General features: G+C 43.1%; 1 long non-coding RNA gene and 2 gene segments (V, D, J or C); 1 reads left to right on the top strand and 2 right to left on the bottom strand.

The window, feature by feature from the left end:
- LOC125160503 (T cell receptor beta constant 2-like) overlaps positions 1 to 20,971 on the bottom strand; it is a 181,990-nt gene that overhangs the window by 99,366 nt on the left and 61,653 nt on the right.
- On the top strand, positions 3,250 to 9,614 carry LOC125160515 (uncharacterized). The gene is made up of 3 exons (XR_007150270.1): positions 3,250 to 3,580; positions 5,010 to 5,637; positions 8,203 to 9,614. It is a non-coding gene; the product is annotated as an uncharacterized LOC125160515 (long non-coding RNA).
- On the bottom strand, positions 4,602 to 5,462 carry LOC125160509 (T cell receptor beta variable 18-like). The segment is given in 2 exon segments: positions 4,602 to 5,047; positions 5,345 to 5,462. Coding segments are annotated over 2 exon segments (477 nt in total).

Raw genomic sequence — 20,971 nt, 5'->3', positions numbered from 1 at the left:
TGCAAAGAGTAGGTGAATGTGCCTTGTAATGTATTACGTCTGCACAACATTATGATGTATAAGGGATGAAGTGTCTGGAGGCCCCTGGATCAGAAGAAACTCTTTCTACTCTTCTTGAGGACCAGCAGCCATCAGGTATATATCTATGGTGTTTCATACTCCTCGTCAACTGAACTATGGAAGAAATGCATTTCCCGGAACTTTCTTTGTGTTATAGCTCTTGATTAGAGTTGACCTCAAGAAAAATATTTGCAAATGAAGTAGCTGTCATTATACTCTGAAGTCATCATTGGTCTAAAAGCAGTGAGGAACAGGATTAGTAGTACCAATTTATTACATTCTGGTAGCTACTTCTCAAAGATGGCACCCAGAAGAACCATCCTTCCCAGCATTCCCATTCCTATAAAGATCTGGGCTGACTTGAATGTGGGGGAAGGGACACTGTATGATTTTCATATGTGGCTTTATAGATTCCACCTGGGTCTCTTGAATGCTCACTCTTGGGGAAACCAGCCAGTATGTAATAGTTTTAGCTACGCCGAGGCCACCGTGCGGTGACGAAACCTACCTAACCACATTGAAGGGCTCTGTGGAGAAAAGAGACATGCTGGGTGGTCTACAGCTGCTCCAGCCATCCCAGGTGAGGTATCAGACATGGGCATCAGGAAGCCACCTGGGATGTCCAGCCAGGCTGAGCCTTCAAGTATCTCCAGCCCCAGTGACTATCTGTCCGTCATTACATGAGAACCCCCAAGTGGGCACTGCCTAGAAGAGCCCATTCAACCCACAGAACCATGAGAGAGACTATATACGTGTTTTAAGTCAGTACATTTTGGGGTGGTGGCAGTGGTTGTTTTTCTAAGCTTTTAAAGGGAGACATATAATCCATATAGTAGATTGCACAAATCTTAAGTGTACAGCTTCTTGAATTTCAGAATGAATGCACTTAGATAACTACCAGCCAGATCAAGATATAGGACATTTTTGGAACCCCAGAAACCTCTCTCATGCTTCCCTCTAAGAAAATTAAAAATGCCTCCACATGCAGCCACTACCTTAACTTCATACGCTATGCACTCTTTGTTCGACGTTAGGTCAATGAGATTCAGCCATGATTTGGCAAATAATATTTGATTCTTTTGCTATATTTTATTCTAGTATATAAATGTCGCACTATTTATCTATTGCATTACTGATAGATGTTGGGGTGTTTTTCCATTTGAAGTCATCATGAATAAAGCTGTTGTGATGTTATTTTTCTCCCATATCCTTTTCTACTTCCTCAGAATCCTGGAATATTCCCTGAGTGTGCATACAATTAGAAAATTGGTTTTCTGGCTAGTCTAATTTACTTTTGATTGCTTCCAGTATATTTTTAAATTCAGAAATTATGTTTACTGTACCCAAGAAACACTACAGCTCTTTGATTATACTTTTCTATAAATTGCCCTTCCTCATTAATAGACGTAATGGCTCCTCAAAACTTGCTAAGGAAAGACCTAGTGATATTTTGACTTTTTGACTTCCATTTCATATAATAACTCTTACACTTTGGTCATGGGAATGGAGGAAATAATAATGTAATAGGAATTATTATGAAACTTCACAGCTAAGCAGTTCTTTTTAGTATCAAGATCACTCTGAAAAGGTAAATGGTTCAATAGTTTTAGAGTGGATGTTTTAAAATCTTGTTAAGTCTTTGTTTTCTAAATTTGTCAACTGACAGGAGGAAATCTGTATCCTTTCAAGTTGTATCCAAGATAATAAAGAAAAGCGAGACTGTCTCCTACTGTCCTCCCTTTAATTTCCTTTCTTTCATTGGACAGATAACCTCACCCCATTCTATCACCTCTGGAATATGGTTTGTACCCATGGAGGAGCAAACTCTAGGGACTGTGTCTCCTACTGGTCCATGACTGTATCAGCCTGCTCAGGAAATTATTGATCGGAAGGTATCAATGAACATGGTCTGGACAAAGTAAAGCATCTTAGATCCATCCCGTTTCAGATGGTTTCTTTACTATGGTCCAAGGGCATTAGTTGCAATGAGGGCTAGTGTTCATCACACCATATTTCAGGGTTGTAAATCCTATTCGTAGGTTAGTGTCTCTTTCCCATTTCTGTTTCCTCAGTATTTTGGCTTCTGTGTGAGGCAAGCTTCCACAGACTACATGAGAGAAGAAATCCAAGGTTAACAGTTCAGAAAGGAAACCAAATAAAATGCACGAAGCCCAGGCTTATACGTAATGGTCAGGGACTCCCCACATCTTCCCAGAAATTGCTTGTCCTGGGAAATACAGGGCCTTTCAGGAGAACAGACTAAGGTTCTTAACTGCTTCCAAGAATAATTAAGAATGTATTTCATCCAGCATTTTTAGTTACATGCAGTGGATGGGACAGTCTGAACAATATAAACTGTCATTCATTTCTGCAAGCAGAATTATGTGATCAAATAAATATTTGTAAACAAATGAAGTCCTAAGAACTAACACCATTAGCCTTTTAATCTGATAGATTGGTGTCAGACCACAGAGGGAGAAACCATACAGACAACATAAAGAGCATTTGTAAACTAATACTGACCTCCTGTCTGATGATTAATCATGCAAATATTTCTCTCAAGTCCAACTGTCTCTCTCAAGTGCCAGGTGTACATTTACATGGGCTTACTAGGTATTTCTATGCAGGCATCCAAAGAAGGCCCACTGGAAATAGAAACTCAACTCTCTTAACACCCTCGCTCCACTCGTTCCTCCAAATCATCTCCTGTTGCCATCTTCTGGGGGTGGAGGTGACCATCTTCATTCCTGACTTTAGCTCATCACTCCCTCCTGCCAGTTCCCTAAGCCTGTCACTGTTGGTGCTTGTCTACCTCATGAAAGTCTACTCGTCGTTGAAGTTTCATTTCATGGTTTTGCATTCTCTTTGAAGCCCTTCCTGGTGTCACCAGACAAAATCGGCCATGTTACTTCCCATAGACCACTGACATCTCTGATTAAAACACACATTATATGAAACTTGACCACAGTGTTTGTCTTCTATTCCTCTTTCTCCCTCCTTGGCTTTTATTATTCTGAAGGGAGGGACAATTTTCTGTTCATTCGCGTTTTCTAGTATTTGGTAAGAAGAGCCAGGATGTAAAATTAACATCTTTTTTCTTTTGTCTATTTTCTTTCCGCCTCCCCACCCCCGTCCTCCTCCTCCTCCTTTCTCTCCCTCTCTCTGTTCTGTCCCTCTCTGATACAGATACAAAAAGATATAGACGTAATTTTAAAAACTAACTTAGTGGATCACTGAGGTGTCTTGTCATTCCGCGAAGCACGTTGATGGCAGCAGCTGCTTTGAGCGTCTGGTGAAAGTGGAAGAAAGCAGGGAGGTGAGGGCACTGAACACAGAAAGACCCTGCCACCTGGTGGGGAAGCAGGGCTTGAGACGCACTTCTGCATAGAGAGGAGGTGGCTGTACTTCACTGCGTCTCTACTGCTGGCACAGAGACACAGAGCTGTCTGGTTCTTTCTCGTCGATGTCACAGTGAGAGGAAAGAATGGCTTCTTGCCTCGAGAGACACTGTAGCCTTCAGGTATGTCTCCTTTCTGAACATCAGTTACTACTTGTGAGCGGTAAAGCAGTCTCAGCCCTTGCCCTGGGTCCTGTCGGTACCAGTACATGGAGTCGTGATCAAAATCCTGTTCACATTCCAGAGTCACGCCTTGTCCTTCCTCTCTGATCAGGTATTTTGGGGTCTGAGTGATTCTACCATCTGCTGTGCCTACAGAAGAAAGAGAGGCTCTAGAAACACAGCCCAGGAGGGTGCCTGATGCTGCTGTCATGGGTAGAAGGACTTAGATCTGGAGCTTAGCACCTTTGGGACAGGAATTTGCTCCCTGACCCCAGGACTCACCTGCTCCGAGGAGACAAAGAGCCACACAGCAGATCACCTGGTGACCCATGATGGGAGAGGGGGCTCCCTGGAGTGCTAAGCACCTGTTGGAAGACAAATGATGGTAGAAACTTAGCTCTGGGGATCCCCCTGGCTTAAAATGCAGAAGTTGTCAGAAGGCTGGAATGGTTAATTGGAAAGGATCCCACAGGTATTCTGGACGGGGTCTCTAACTTTGCAGATGAGGAGACAGACAGGGGACCTGAAGCATTTGCACCCCCTGGGACCTCCCTCCCCAAACTGTGTTCAGCCTGCCTGAGTGGGCGGGCAGGGCCAAGGGTGCGGGCCAGAGTCTCTCTCCGATTGGCTCACTGCACCCTGAGCCAGACAGCCTGGGTTTGTATCTTTCCTCTCTCTTTTGAGCTTGCGGAAGAAAAATGAACTCGTGAAACCGCATTTGCTTTTCGCTCATGTTGCAAAAGACAAAAATATTTCCTTTGTCTGATTGTCTTAGATGATTAAATGAAATTCTCTATTTAAAGCTTGCAACAGAGAACTTGAAATAGAGTATAAAGTGAAGAAAAGAGAACTTTTGCTCCCTAAATATCTAACCTGAAAAATCATGTCCGGTTTTAAAAATCTTTACCTTTTTCTGGTGACAGTCTTAGTTCCTGAGCATGGGCTGGGATGTCTCGTGATACTTCCACCACCATCCCCTATTTCCATGCTCGCCCTGCAAAATGCTTTCTAGCGAATATGTTCATTAATCCAACTACACGTGCCCTTCCCTTCCCCAGCCCGTGGCTGTTTCTGGGGCGGGGCCTGGAGGGTGTTCCTGCATTGACAGGATGGGACTCTGCACTGATGTGGGTAAGGAGCTGGCACAGAAGTACACTGCAGAGTCTCCCAACTCTGCCAGCTGGATCTTTAAGACACTGGGTCCCTCTTTGGGAAATTCAGCAGAAAAGCGTTTTGTCGGCATTCCGGAGTCATCTATGATATTTTCCTTCTGGAGGTAAACCATGAATTTCAGACCTTCTCCCGGGAGCTGCTGATACCAGTAAACGTAATTGTGTTCTTTCTCTGGGCTGCATCTCAGCGTTGCTTCTTGTCCTGTCCCTCTGACCAGGTGTTCTGGGTTCTGGGTGACGCCAGCATTCATGGGACCTCAGAGGAAAAGAGATTACATGAGACAGGGTCATAATGGCGGAGGAAGTGCGTGCGTGGCCATGCAGCAACCCAAGGCGAGTGCGAATATCTTTTAAGTATCCCATGTTCGAGTGAAAACTCACATGAATTTTGCTTTTTGTGCCATGATGCAATTATTTGTTTTCATTTAGATGTCAAAAAAATCAGAAAATCTTTCAGAAAATCTTTGGGCAACATGAAGGTCCAGGGCCTATTTGAGACACAGAGAGCCACAGACAAAGCCCAGTGATGCTGATCCATTAGCCCAGAGCTCACCTGCCCGCAGGAGCCAGAAAACTACCCAGCAGAGGAGTCTGGTGTGCATGGCAGAGATGGCATGAAGAAGACCCACAGGCATGGCCCAGGAGGGATGCTCACTGTATTAGCCCAGGGAGTTAGACTTCAAAGGCCCCTCGTCTGAGGCGGGTCTTCCTGTGAAGTCACCATTTCCGGGGAGCCTGTTGTCTCTGGACCTAATCTTGTACATCACTTGAATGAGACATCTTTTTTTCTCTACTGTAAACACATCCTGGCCTAGTATGTGTTACTACGGGGACAGCATTGCGCAGGTATGTGGAGTGATAAACACCTTCATGATTGGTCCCCTGGCCTTCCGAAACATTTTTACCACTCCCCTCTCTACTTCTTATCTTTAGTTCCTTTATTTTCTTTCATTGGCTCATATCATCCCTTCATTTTCTGTTGTTGAGTAGAGGCAGTGACTAGGTATGATGTCTAGCTACACACGTTGAGAAACACGGAAGTGGAAGCCAGGGTTGCTGGGAAAATATTAGAGGCAGGAAATGATTTGATTCTGGTTCCTTCTTTCTTCCTCCCCCTCAGCTAAGCAATGGTTACAAACATCTTCAGGGAACCTTATTTTATGGTTTATAACTCAGTTTTATTTTTCTTTTTCAAAAAAATGTTTGTTTATTTATTTTGAGAGAGAGTGTGTGAGTAGGGGGACAGGCAGAGAGAGAGGGAGAGAAAGAATCCCAAGCAGGCTCCATGCTGTCAGTGTAGAGCCCGATACGGGGCTCGATCTCACAAATCATGAGATCATGACCTGAGCCATAATCAAGAGCCAGACGCTTAACGGATGGAGCCACCCAGTGCTCCACTCACTTTTCTCATCTTTTGTTGTTCTGCCTGAATTTTTGATGTAAGCAATTCAAAGAAGAGCCATTAGGAAAACTATAAGCTCTCCCTCTGACCTTGTGTCCCCCAATTCTATTTATCTATCTGCATTATTCTCCTTAATCATGGATGGGATGCCTGTTTTTGAGGGGTCTTCCTTCCTTCCATTCTTCTGTCCTTCTTTCCTAACCTGCAGGGTTAAATAAAAATTATGTGAAAACCTTCTTTGTTCTAGGCATAGTGAAAGGAAGAGTAAGGCACAGCCTACCCTATCAGAATGTACAGGCTCCCTGGGAGATAAAATCTGTACAGCTAGGATACTCCAGGCTTTGAGTAATGAATAAGATCATCTTAATTTTTAGTGTCCAAATCACAGTGGTTTATGACCTTCTCTTATTGACAGCAGGGTCCCAAGTCCTCCCTCAAAGGGTCTCCATTATTTTGGTAAACAGTTAGTAGGCTTCCCAAAATGTACACTTGAATCAAAATACAGCTGCCATCACCACTTAGAAGCACCTCAGTGATTTTTCTTGGAGATATTCCTGTTGTTCACTAATGCTGTTGATGAAAATGCCCCACACTAAACACCCATGCCCAGTCTGAAGGGTCTCTTCCTGGGTGCTGTTAGACACTTATCCTCAGTCAGCTAAGGCAGTGGTGGAGTTGACACAGATGTGGGGGAATGAGTTGTCTCCTCCTCATCAATGAGGTGTCCTTGTTACTTAGGGCTCAAAGGAAGCTCTGCCTGTGTGCAGAATCTCACCAAGGAACTTGTGAACGGTTCCGTCAGCTGCTAGTTACCAGTCTTCCCTCTCTCGGCTCAAACCCAATAGAAGGGGTTAGATAAGGAGCAGGTGACTTACCATTCTCTCTCTCTCTTTTTTTTTTAATATAATTTATTGTCAAGTTAGCTAACATACAGTGTATACAGTGTGCTCTTGGCTTCGGGGGTAGATTCCCATGATTCATTGCTTACATGCAACACCCAGTGCTCATCCCAACAAGTGCCTTCCTCAGTGCCCATCACCCATTTTCCCCTCTCCCCTACTCCCCCATCAACCCTCAGTTTGTTCTCTGTATTTAAGGGTCTCGTATGGTTTGCCTCCCTCTCCGTTTGAAACTACTTTTTCTCTTTCCCCTCCCCCATGGTCTTCTGTTAAGTTTCTCAAGTTCTACATATGAGTGAAAACCTGTGATATCTGTCTTTCTCTGACTGACTTATTTCACTTAGAATAATACCCTCCAGTTCCATCCACTTTGCTGCAAATGGCAGGATTTCATTCTTTCTCATTGCCAAATAGTATTCCATTGTATATATAACCACATATTCTTTTTTTTTGTATTTATGCCTTTTTTGGATATGAAATTTATTGTCAAATTGATAAACCACATATTCTTTATCCATTCACCAGTTGTTGGACATTTAGGCTCTTTCCATAATTTGGCTGTTGTTGAAAGCACTGCTATAAACATTGGGGTACAAGTGCCCCTATGCATCAGCACTCCTGTATCATTTAGATAAATTCCTAGTAGTGCTATTGCTGGGTTGTAGGGTAATTCTATTTTTAATTTTTTGAGAAACCTCCACACTGTTTTCCAGAGCAGCTGCCCCAGTTTGCATTCCCACCAACAGTGCAAGAGGGTTCCCAATCCTCCACATCCTCGCCAACATCTGTTATTTCCTGAGTTGTTAATTTTAGCCACTCTGACTGATGTGAGGTGGTATCTCAATGTGGTTTTGATTTCCATTTTGCTGATGATGAGTGATGTTGAGCATCTTTTCACGTGTCTGTTGGCCCTCTGGATGTCTCCTTTGGAAAAGTGTCTATTCATCTCTTCTGCCCATTCCTCCACTGGATTATTTGTTTTTTGGGTGTTGAGTTTGGTGAGTTTTTTATAGATTTTGGATACTAACCCTTTATCTGATACGTCATTTGCAAATATCTTCTCCCATTCCATCGGTTGCCTTTTACTTTTGTTGATTGTTTCCTTTGCAGGGCAGAAGATTTTATCTTGATGAGGTCCCCATAGTTCATGTTTTGCTTTTTTCCCCCTTGCCTTTGGAGACGTGTTGAGTCTCCTGTTCATTACTGCATGTTCCAGACCAAACCTTTCCCCTTTGGTCTTCCCTACCAATCAGTCATCATAATGAGAGTCAATGAATGCAAGCAATAAATTGTGTGTTGGGATGTGAGGAGTTACAATGCAGTGGTCCTGGTGTCCTGAAGAGCCATGGTGAGACTATGGTCGACGATGGCAGGGCCAACACCCAGCTCAGCAGCTCTGGAGGCTGCAGGACGACCGCTACAGTGTATGTAATCATCTTTGGCGCCTGGAACTTACCTGGTCAAACTTCCAGACCTTCAAACTTGGCTCTTCTGGCAAAACTGTAGGTCTCTTCCCTCCCCGTGGAGCATGCAAAGGTTAAAAATTCATCCCAGGGGCTAAAGCCTCATTTCCTCCAATTTAAAGACCTCATAATGTGTCCCTGCCTTCAACTGAGAGAGCACTTCTTAAGAGGGTAAAACTTGGCTAAACTACAGACAGGTCAGTAGCAAAAATTAATGCAGAATAGAAAATGCCATTTAAGTTCACTCATCTGTCTCCAAGCAGATAAATTATTGGCTTAGACACTTCATCGAACACTTTTGGATTCCCTTTCCTGTTATTACTATTATAAACTTCAAAGTGGCTAAGACACTGGATCTTAATTGTGTTCACCACAAAAAGAAATAGTAATTAGGTGATGTGATAGAGGTGTTAAGGAGCACAATGGTGATAATCATGCTATGATATATAAATTTATCCAATCAATATACTGTACATCTTAAGCTTACATAATGTTTTATGTCAATTATAACCCAATTAAAAACAGATTTATTGAGGTATAATTGACATACAAATCAACTGCACACATTTAAAAAGTTTTGATGTACGCATGATAAAAGAGGACTATCACCACAATCAGGATAGTGAACATATCCATCACCCCAAAAAGTTTCTATCACGTTTTAATCCTTCCCTGCCAATCCTTCCCACACCTGTCCCATCCCTAGGCAACCACCGATCTGCTTTCTGTCAATATAGATTTGCTTGCATTTTCTAGTTGTTCATATAAATGGAATAAAATAGTGTGTTTTTGTTTGTGTCTGGCTTATTTCCAACACTGTAATTATTTGAGACTCATCTATATTATTATGTACCTCATAGTCAGTTAATTTCTTTGGCCACTTAAAGAGTGCATTTACTGAGAAGTTTATAAAATGTTTTATAATTTTAGAAGGTTCACAAATTCATCAAACAAGTTGGTACACAATGCAAATTATACAACACGTTCCTCTATTCACGAGGGTATCTCTTGAAAATATGCTTTTCCCCCTGACATTCAACCTACAATATTTGAATCTTTTTAAGTTCAGCTTCCAGATCTTTTTTAAAATTGAGATAGTAATTCATGTGCCGTAAAATTCACCATTTCAAAATGTAAAATTCAATGGCTTTTAGTGTTTATTAACTGGTGCAAACAATAATGCCATATGATTCTGGAACACTGTCATCATCCCCAAAGAAACCCTGTACCAATTAGAAGTCACTGTGCATTCACTCCTTTCTGCAGCCCATGGCAACCGTTAGTCTACTTTTTGTCTCTGAGGTGTACCTCTTCTGGACTTTTATATAAATGGAATCTTGTATTATGTGCCTTTTTGTGCTTAGCTTCTTTCACATAGCATTTTTTTTCAAGGTTCGTCTATGTTACAGCATGTATCAGAACTCCATTCCTTTTTATGATCGAATAATGTTTCATTGTATGCATACACCACATTTTGTTAATTGACCAATTGATGAACATTCAAATTGTTTCCATTTTTTGGCGATTATGAATAATACCCAAATAAGGGACTTGTATCCAGAATATATAATTTTCAAGGTTTTCTGGATGCAAGTCCCTTGCAAGGTATATGATTTGCAAATATTTATCTTATTTGGGGGGTGACTTAAGCTTTCTTGAGAGTGTTCTTTGAAGCCCCAATTTTTTGATGTATATTTGTTTTTGAGAGAGAGAGAGAGAGAGAGAGAGAGAGACAGCACAAGTGGGGGAGGGGCAGAGATAGAGGGAGACCCAGAATCTGAAGCAGGTTCCAGGCTCTGAACTGTCAGTACAGAGCCCAACGTGGGGCTCGAACCCATGAACCACGAGATCATGACCTGAGCTGAAGTCAGATGCTTAACCGACTGAGCTACCCAGGTGCCCTGAAGCTTAAATATTTTTTAAGTTTGAAGAAGTCCAATTAATCTTGGTTGCCTGTGTTTTGGTGTCATATTTAAGAAATCGTCACCTATCCCATGGTCAGGAAGATTTACACTTGTGTTTTCTTCCAAGAATTTTATACTTTTAGCTCTTACATTTACGTCTTTGATCAATGTCGAGTTAATTTTTATATGTGGTATGAGGCAGTCATGCAAATTCATTCTTTCGCACATGGACATCCAGTTTCCTCAGCACCATTTGTTAAAAAGACTATTATTTCTCAATTCAATGGTTTTGGCACTCCTATCTAAAATCAATTCCCCATAAAGTTGTGGCTTTATTTGAGGACTCTTGATTCTGTTTCACTGATCAATGTGTATTCTCTTCCAATACAACACTGTATTGATTTCTGTAGTTTCATAGTAAGTTTTGAAACAGGCAAGTACTGGGATGCCTGGGTGGCTCAGTCGGTTGAGTGTCGGACTGCAGCTCGGGTCATGATCTCACAGCTCGTGAGTTTGAGCCCCGCATCGGGCTCTGTGCTGACAGCTCAGAGCTTGGAGCCTGTTTCGGATTCTGTGTCTCCCTCTCTCTCTTCCCCTAACCACTCTCATTCTGTCACTGCCTCTCTCAAAAATAAATTAAAAAAAAAACATTAAAAAGTTAAAAAAAATAGGCAAGTATGAATTATCTAACACCTTTCTTCTATTTAAAAATGCTTTGGCTAATTTTGGTACCTTAGACTTTCATCTGAATTTTAGCATTTACTTGTCAATTTCTGGGGGAGGAAAGATAGCTGGAATTCTGGAATTTGATAGGGATTTAGTTGAATCTGTAGATCAGCTGGCGAATTTTGCCATCCGAAAAGTATTAAGTCTTTCAATCAACAATCATGGTATATCTTTCAATTTATTTGGGTCTTTAATTTCTTTCAAGCAATATTTTGCACTTTTCAGTGTACAACTTTTTGATTTCTTTTGTTAAATTTAGGCTTAGATATTTTATTATTTTGATGCATTGGCTCCCTGAGAAACTCTAATTGGCAATTATATGTCCCTTAATAGTAAAAGTGGAAATATGGATTAGCTTTTACTTCTCCAGAACAGTATTCTTGTTGGATATAACAAGTTAGTTAAATGGGGTAATAAGACAAAATTGTTACTGAAAATAAAGCCGATTAGACTGCTTTTTAAATCTGGTAGTGCCCTCTTCTGGGGAGGAAAAGCCGATGTGTACCTCTACATGGATGTCTTCGTAGGCATGGGTATGTATGTGCATTAGAATGTGTATGTGTAAGCCTTGAAGTGTGAGGTGGTATTGGGCAAGGCCACTGGCCATGGAAAGAGAGAAAAGGAGTTTCTTTTAGTTTTAAGGATATTCATGTGGATGCTTCAAATGTTTCTTATTTCAAAATGACCTTTTATTGAACATTCTCTTTCATCTTTGATTTCTAGATTTGTTGACCGTCTTTTTATTCTTAGTCTGTTATTTTTAGTCTCCTTCATCTCTTATAATGGATAAGAGTTAAAATTCTGTCCATTCTGTATCTCAAGAGTCCATTCTCCCCTTTTTCTGTTTGGTCCCATTCTTGGGCAGTCCTCAAGAGTCTAATTTTAGTCAGAATCCTGCTAAGGTGGTTAGCCAGCATACCTTCAATATCTGAGTGCTCTTGATGTAAGACCAAATTCCTATCCCCGACAACTATCCCCCAGATGATTTCTGATCATCCTGGAGGGCCTTCAGCAAGAGTTCTGCTAGGACAGTCTAGCCAGAATCCTCCCTTACCCTGATGTCTCCTTTTTGTAATTCTCCATCCAGTTCCACTCCCCCTCCCTGCTTCTTGGCTATAAACTCACTTTTCCTGCTTGGAGTTGGAGTTGAGACCAATACGTCTTCCCTACCACAGTTCCCCATTGCAGCAGTCCCCCTGAGTGAAGTCTGCCTCATAGTTTGAGTTATAAGTCTGAATAACATTTTCTATAACAAAATTCACTACAATAGTAATAAACAATTTATTAAACATCTCTTTTAGCACAGAGATGTTATGGTTTGTGTCATCATCAACAGTAGCTTTCTTAGTTTACTGTCTGAACCGGAACCCGTTAATATGTGAAAGAGCATGCTATTAATAATTTTGCCAGAACAGCAAGCCTGAACCAGGACTGTCTTGGGAGCCCAGAGTGCTTGACTGCTCTACATGGTCGACTCTCTGACGCTCGCCTTTATTGTCATCGGGCAGCAGTAGGGGGGATGGGAGGAAATAATTGACCATTTTTTTTGTCATGACCTCATTTCAAGACTACATCAATGCTGGGGCATACAGGGATGATCTAGAATGCCCCTTCCAGCCAGATCTTCCCTGGATCTGTGTTAGCTACATTTACAGTTTCCTCAGTTATTGCCAGATGGTAGCGACATCCCCGGTGGTCACACATGTGAGAAACGTGGAGATATATCCTGAGTCATACTCATGTCAAATCTTGGAGAGCAAACGGTGCGAGTTTCTAATTTTAAAGAGGAGAAAACTGAATCATAGAGCTAAGAGGGCACTTGCCAACACCTTACAGTTTAAAAAAAAAAAAGCCAGAGTTTGGATTAGGAAGCAGGTATCCTGACTCTCATTCCACTGTCTGTGGATCCAAGATCTCCAAGAGAGAGAAGGGACCCACTGAGTGTACGAAATCACAGAGTCAAACTCCACGATCCCCTGGATTTGAGACTTGAATTTCCTGAAGAGTCTCTGAATGGGGATTACTAATCAGTGTTTCTCCTGTTTCCTTCCTTTCTAGAGGTTTGTGGTTGCTGTTCCCTCACATTATTCCACGTTGAATCACTGCCCTGGAGAGACAGTCAGTCTTGTGGGGGAGGCAGATCTGTGACAAAAGGAGGAGAATAAATCTCTAGCGGTCAACATTCTGTTGTTCCACAAACAAGGAAGTCATTCGTGTCTGTAGAGGGAAAGAGTCTTCAGAGGGGTCGCGTTTGAGATAAAATCAGTAGTAATTTCTTAGAGTTTTGGTAAGTTAATATCAACTTCAAATATCCAGTTTCTGTAGTTCAAAAAAGTTTGGGGGAGGGAATGGGGGCTTTATTCTGAACTTGAGATCCACAGACTACCCAATTCTGTGTTCTTTTTAGGCATTTCCAAAGCCCATGTCCTGAAGCATGGCATGCCCACTATGATAATTTAAGAGCTAATTTGTAGCCTTGCCCTCTCCCGCTTGCACGTGGAGCCACAACTATCCACCTGCCTCTTTCTTTCTTTGAAGCACAAGACTGACAAGTGGCCTTCTCAAATGCCTCCCTAGAGCTCAGGGGAGAGGAGAAGAGCCAGTGAGTTTGCACGCTGGACAGAACTGGTTCACCTGCACTATTCCAATGCCACCAGCATGGCGATCACAGCTGAGCCCGCCCGCTCTGCGGCAAGATGGGTCTTAGGGTGGAATATGTCCCATTGGGTCTTTCAACCGACAGTCGTTCCTTGGGCATCCCAACTCGGCTGCAGTGTTTTGGTATCGGAAGGAAATCAGAAATTCCATCTCTTGCTTCAGAGTCTGTGGGCACCAGTAAACAAGTATATGACCAGAAATTGGATCACATCTCAGATTCCCTTCTGTCCGTCTTTGTGATCCTGTGGCTGCGGATCTGGCTGACTGCAGGGTCTGTGTGTCCTGTGGGACAAGACGGAAGCCATAGAGAGTGGGCCTGGGAAAACATCTTCTACACAAATTCCCACACACTCCCAAGCTCACTTGCCGCCAGGTGTCCAAGGCAAGATCACTGGCAGGACAAGCTTCCCCAGCAATGGTTTCTGATGCACAGCAGCAGAGAGGAATGGAAGTTTTGGGTTCCCTTAGCCCCACAAGGTAGAATCTAGCCATGAAATCACAGTCCCTGGGAACACCCACAGTCTCAGGGCACCTTCCACAGAGGGGATCATTGGTCCAAACGTATGACCTCATGTTTATTTTGGTACATGGATGATGTAAACAGGCTCCAAACCCACTTGAGCATTCTTAGGAAAAGAGAAGTTCAAGGAAGGCACAAGAGGAAGAGGAAAAGGAGAGAAGAGAGTAAGAATGGCAAGAACAAGAAGAAAATGATGGAGCACCGTGCTAGAGTTGCTATTTTACCAATCTTATAAAGATTGGCAGAAGTTCTCAAAACCCCACCAGGGGCTTGATAAGATGAAATGTATTCCTATAACCCACTTCTGGAAATTTTGACTCGAAATTCTGATCCTGTCCTAGAATATACCTGTGTAACCTGTCCCTCGGGTGATACCGAAGAAAGAAGTTGTTTCAGACAACAGTTTCAATCCCTTCTGAGTAGACATTTTGAATATCCCAAACTAACAAAAGAGAAAACTTCTTAATGAGTTAGATTAGAATGTTAAAACTTAAATAGAACAAGAATTTTCCTAGGACTAGGAATAACTAATGGATAGACTTCAGTTCTGGAAACTCCATTTACAAAAAAGAAGAGGTGGGAAATTGAAACCTAATTGAAAGTGAGGTGAGTGACGTCAAGGGAAGAGAAGTTTCCAGGGTTTAGGGGACAGTCAATATTGTCAAATGCTTCAAAAAGATCAAGTAGGCAGAGGAATGAAAGTAAGCCTTCGATCCAGCAAGTTTATAGTTTTAATATTTAGGAGAATAGTTTCATAAGAATGGGACCATTCCATGAAAGGAGGCCCCCGAAGCAATGATTCCTCTGTGATGAAAGCAAAGGTGTGGGTGATGGATTGCGTGTTGTTACTTGGAGAGGAACAGAAATGGACACTAAGGAGGACTCACGTTTGAGTGCTGGAAAGAGAACCTGAAATTAGAAGCCATAACGTTGGATACACCAGGAAGTTGAGAGCTTCTGTTTCAAAGGGTCAGAATGATGTTTGTTTGAGAGATGAAGTAAATTTGGACTTCTGGGGGTAAGAAAACCAGGTTCAGCTTATACTGAAATAAGAACAGACGTGACTAGAGAGAATATATAAACTTCTCTAAAGCTGAGTGGTAGGTGGTGGGGAAATGAACAATTTTATAAACAGGATGGATCATCAAATTTTAACAGAGGTATTTTGAATTCTATGTCTGTTCTGTGTACCTGCAATGACCTTCCAAGGTACAGTTGACGCCATAATATCTCCTTTACTCCCATTGGTGTTGATTGCATTGTCCCTCAGTACAATTTGGATCACATAACTGGGGATTTTCAATTGTCTGCACATCAATTTTCAATTGTCTGCACATTAGGTGTTTTCCCGCTGAGGTTAATCTGTCCCCTCCCTCAGCTCCATAGAATTAGCTCCTACTAATTAGTGACTTAGGTTTGAATTGTCATACTGAAAATTAATGTGCTTTTTGTATTACCTGGATTTAACTCCTTAAAAACAAATTAACCAGAGTCTTCATTTGGTCTGACCAACTAAGGATCTTGGTCCCCTTTCACATTCCTTCTTCTTTCCTAGGTTCTCTGTTTCTGGCACTACTTTTCTGTGATGGACACCCATCGGGTGTCCTGCCCCTAACTGGAGAATTCCTGTCTTTGAAATCTTTGATCCATAAGGCCAGAGTGATAGGCCTCCAGCTGCCATGTTGTTCCAACTGACCCCCTCGGCTAATGTTGAATTTTCCAAGAGCATGTTCTTAACTAAAACAGGATCAGTTTGTTTTCTGTTTTTAGGCTTTGTGGTCTTACAAGAGAGAAAGTCAAGTTGGTCCTTCCCAACGTGCCTGGAAGACCAACATCTCAATCTATAGTCTTTTGCTCTATGAGATCAAAAAACTGGAAACGACAATTTCTACTAATGGGGAGAACAATGGGGCCAACAAGGTGGAAAAAGAAATAAGAGTTGTCGAATCAGCCATGTCAGGGTCCCAAAGATTTCATTCCAGTTTGTTCCTGAGAAATTGCTGTGTTCTTGTTTTGGGTTCTATAGGACATACATGTAGCCTTGTGATAAATACCCGTTTGGCTGAAGCTAGCTCTAGTTAGATTCTGTTATTTCCTTCTACCCTAATATGCCAGCTGCTTCCTTAGCTGGGCCCAGGATGTTTGTGTATTAAGATTAGCTAATATTTAACACTGCAGATTCACTGCTAGCACAGATACATGGCTGAATCCTGCAGCTCCGTAGTCTGGGTCTCTAGGCGAGAGGGTGAGTTTCGGGGACACCTAGCTGAAAATCCCTCCTTGTGCATCCCCGTTTTATCGATTTCATTCTGGAAAGAAATCAAGAACTTGAACTCTTTTGCCAGGATCTGCTGATACCAGAAAACGTAACTGTGTCCTTTTATCGGGACACGGTACATCGTTGCTCTCTGTCCTTTTCCTTTGACCAGGTGTCCTGGAGTCTGGGTGACTTCTGCATCGAGGGGGCCTGTGAAGCAAGCAGACTGAAGTTGGAGGCTTAGCCCCGGAGGGAGTCCGGTGACAGGAACCAAAGGCTGAGAGCTGGGGGGTGGGGGGCTGAGGAGTTCAGAGAGTTCAGAGAAGGGGCTTACCTGTGCTCAGGGGACAAAGGACCACGGGCAGGTGAATATGAGGCACATGGCCGCATCAGGACCAAAGAGAGGCAGGTGGCTTCCTCTTAGGCTTTGCCTCCCCCACGTTACCAGCTACTCTGTGACGTGATCACTTCACAGAACCCAATCGTCTTGGGTGTGCTGCTCTGTACAAGTGAACACACAAAGCGGAGTAGATGAAAGAACTGTACTCGGTCGCTGGAAAACAGGCAGCTCAGGACTGGGATTTTTCTAAAGCGAGAAAGAATAAGACGATGTCCGCAGATGGCGAGGGGGAGACACTGAGCATGGCAAATTTTCTCAGTTGAGGAGACAGAGGTTGAATGTTAGAGGCCACACAGCAAGGGGAACTCACGAGGAGGACGACCAGGGAGGTGGAAGATACCCAAAGAACCCCGGAAATGTTCAGAGGGATCGTAATGAAGTTTCGTCCTAACAGGAACCCGTGTCTGTGTGAGATGAAACTTTAAGAAGCACCAGAGACGAACCCCAGAAATGAGTCACCGGCATCCCCAGAGTGGCCATGCTTTTGCAGTAGGACAAAATTTGGTTAGAGCAAGAGGTGGTAACTGACAGCCCAGGGCTGGCCACCTGTTCACGTACAGTTTTACTGGGGGTGAGATGCACTTCTGGAATGGCAGCATGAGATTTGAATACCCTCTTCCCAGAGGAAAAAAAACCAAACAAACCTAACTTCTGAAAATTTAGAAACAATGATTTAAAGGGCACCTGGGTGGCTCGGTTGGTTAAGTGTCTGACTCTTGATTGCGGCTCAGGCCATGACCTCACAGTTCGTGAGTTCGAGCTCTGCCTCAGGCTCTGTGCTGACAGCGCGGAGCCTGCTTGGGATTCTCTCTCTCTCTCCTTTCCTCTCTGTTCCTCCCCCAGTTGTGGTCTCTCTCTCTCAAAAATAAATAAAGGTTAAAAAACCACAACCATTTAAAGCCTCTGAACATTGTCCCAAGAGCATACGACAAATGAAGAAACACTTCTTGGAGAAAATTGAAATCTCAGTGGGGCCAGTGAGACTCGGTGGCATTTGAGCCTCTCTGCCTCCTCCATCAACCTAAGCTCGGGGTGATGGACGCTCTATGCTCTGCGGATGTGGTCGAGGACACAGGGCTCCCGCAGCTTTTCCTGAGGAGGCACAGGCTGCCAGCAATTCTCATCCCCACCAGCTCCATGATGCAGAAACTCTTTTCCATAGCAACTGCAGCTCAGGGGTCTGGGCTCCCTTTCTCCACCCGGCGCCCACTCGTGGGGTAGACCCTGTATTCCAGAAACAGCAGGCCAAGACTGCTAGGCCCCAATATTCCTCATTCTGGCCTGCTCATAGCGTGGGGGTTCCACAGTGGGAGATGCGAGTCAAAAAGACCAGGGCTTACCACCCCACCTAGCGACCCCTCAGAGTGCAGCGGTGTCCTTCCAGAAGAAGTGGGCCAGTGTCCCTAGCCCCAGCTCTGGAGGCTTGATGCAGAGTTTCCGTCCATGCGGGAAGGGAAGTCACAGAGCTGCATAGCTCTGCTTTGACCTAAGGACCCTCCAGCCTGGCTGAGATTTGCTTGGAATTGTGCGGTAGCCCAAGACCTACTTTACTTCCTGCCTCTTCCCTCCCTTTTTCTTCCTCTTTTCCTTCTTCCTTCCCTCTCTCCTTACAGGGGTCGGATCCACACCGCGACCTGACGGCCTCCCAGCCTCCTCCATCTTTTGTCTCATTTTCTCCGCTACATCTCCTGCATGACTGACCCACCTTGGCATCTACTTCTTGGAGGACCTGAAATAATGCTTCTTTCTTAGGTGGGTGTGGGGCCTTGATAGGGGTCACAGTCAGTAGTCATCTGTGCTAAAGGAACTGTCAGTTCCAGGAAACAGTTGGTGCCTGTAAATCCATCTGATGGCACTGGATCTTCACAAGGTTCTGCTCTTACAAGATGTCCTCATTTGGCTGTTGGGAAATGAAAGCCCTGAGCATAAGTGGGAGAGATCAAAGAAGGCCGAGGCTGGGATGAGCCATGAGCCCAGAAAGAAAGCCCTCCTTCCGGTATAAGTGGGATCATCCAGTGCCTGTCCTTCTGTGACCGGCTTAGCTCACTCAGCATAATGTTCTCAAGGTCATGTATGGCAGGATTTTGTTCTCTTTTAAGGCTAAATAACATACCATTGTATGCACACACCACATTACACAAGATTTTAAAAGGGTAGATCTCATGTTAGGTGTTCCGGCCACAGTGAAGTGAAATGAAATGAAGTGAAGTGAAATGAAATGATAAAATAAAATAATATAAAATAAAATAATAAAATAAAATAAAATAAAATAAAATACAACATTCATGCTTGCTCCCCAACTGTCTTTAAACTCCCAGAGCATCCAACATTCCCTTGTGTCTGTTTTCCGGTTTTTTCTATCAGATTCTCCAAAGATTTTCATTTTCTCCTTCCCTAAGTGTGCCCTCACACTTTGGGCGACCATACCTGCTAGAGAACAAGGGGATTCTCTGCTGCTCTGCTTCGCTACAGCAAATCCCACCCCCTTCCACCTCCTCCTCCCCCGGCTGGGTATGAGGATCACCAGGAGCAGGACTTCATCTTCAGTCTCGAGGCCTCAGCTGTTATCTGAGCCTGGAATGGGGTAAGTCTTTGCTCTTTATTCCTTGCCTACCCAATCCAAGAGGACGTTGGGTATTTACATTGCCTAAAGAAGCTCTAACCTGCCCCTGGGTTGGATTATTTTGTTGTTTAGCTCAAGATGCGTCAATTTCTTAAGCCTCATCATGGAGCCACAAATGAAGAAAGAGATATGACCCCAACATCTCATTTTACAGAAGAAAGTTTTGAAATGTAGGTAGAAGCATAGAGATACACTTGTGAGGAACAGAGTACGGACGGTGGTGAGCAAAAGAGAGAGGAAAAGCAGAACACTGTAGTGACGGTGGGTGGCCCGGATGACAGTGGTTAGATTCTCTGAATTTCATTTAGTTATCAAATCAGGTACTGGGTGGTACCTCTTGGCCTCTTGATTACAGAGTTGGAAGCATATGGCATTGTTGATGACTCTATGAGGAGATGTAATAAATCGCTGCATGGTAGGAATATCTTTGTGTTCTTCAGAATTAAATGAGGACTTCGTCCTATCCTCTGAAGCGGGCATCTCACAGCTGGCGGATGCTGGTTCTTTCTTGCACTGATGATACATGTATTTTTTCGATCGGTTATCGTGAATACTTCAGTCTCTTAAAGGCCATAAGATACATACTGGCTTTCAGAAAGCAGTTCAAATACGTTCCAGAAATCCCTTTTGCTTGAAAAAAACTGCAGTACTTGATATTTTTTATTAATATTAAAAACATAGGGCAAATCTAGTAATTTTAATATATCTTCTAAAGCACAGCAGCTGGGTTTTGATATGTGTCCTATCTACGTGCCACTTAAGTGGTTTATAGGCAAATCTATATCATGCAAAATAGCTAAATGCATTGTGAATAATTCATGTCCTAGGCAATTCATTCATCTTTGAATCTGGCACAAATTTTTAGCAGTTCTAATTTTCCTTACTCAATAGGAAAACCGTGAGATTGCAGCAATGCCTCTGAGGGCACATTCTTCCCTTAGGGCAAGGATTCATGACAGTGAGGCCATCTCTTGCCTGGTCCTGCCCCTTGTCATATTTCTATGTCTCCAAATTATATTTATTTATTTTATTATTTATTTTCTTTTTTTTTTCTAAAATTTTTTTTTCAACGTTTATTTATTTTTGGGACAGAGAGAGACAGAGCATGAACGGGGAGGGGCAGAGAGAGAGGGAGACACAGAATCGGAAACAGGCTCCAGGCTCCGAGCCATCAGCCCAGAGCCCGACGCGGGGCTCAAACTCACGGACTGTGAGATCGTGACCTGGCTGAAGTCGGACGCTTAACCGACTGCGCCACCCAGGTGCCCCATATTTTATTATTTATTTTCTAAGCTTATTTATTTTGAGAGAGAGAGAGAGAGAGAGAG

Source organism: Prionailurus viverrinus, chromosome A2, assembly GCF_022837055.1.
Source record: "Prionailurus viverrinus isolate Anna chromosome A2, UM_Priviv_1.0, whole genome shotgun sequence".
In the NCBI taxonomy this organism is placed as follows: Eukaryota; Metazoa; Chordata; class Mammalia; order Carnivora; family Felidae; genus Prionailurus; species Prionailurus viverrinus.
The sequence above is the reverse complement of the archived record's forward strand: the minus strand, read 5'-3'. Positions and strand labels throughout refer to the sequence as shown.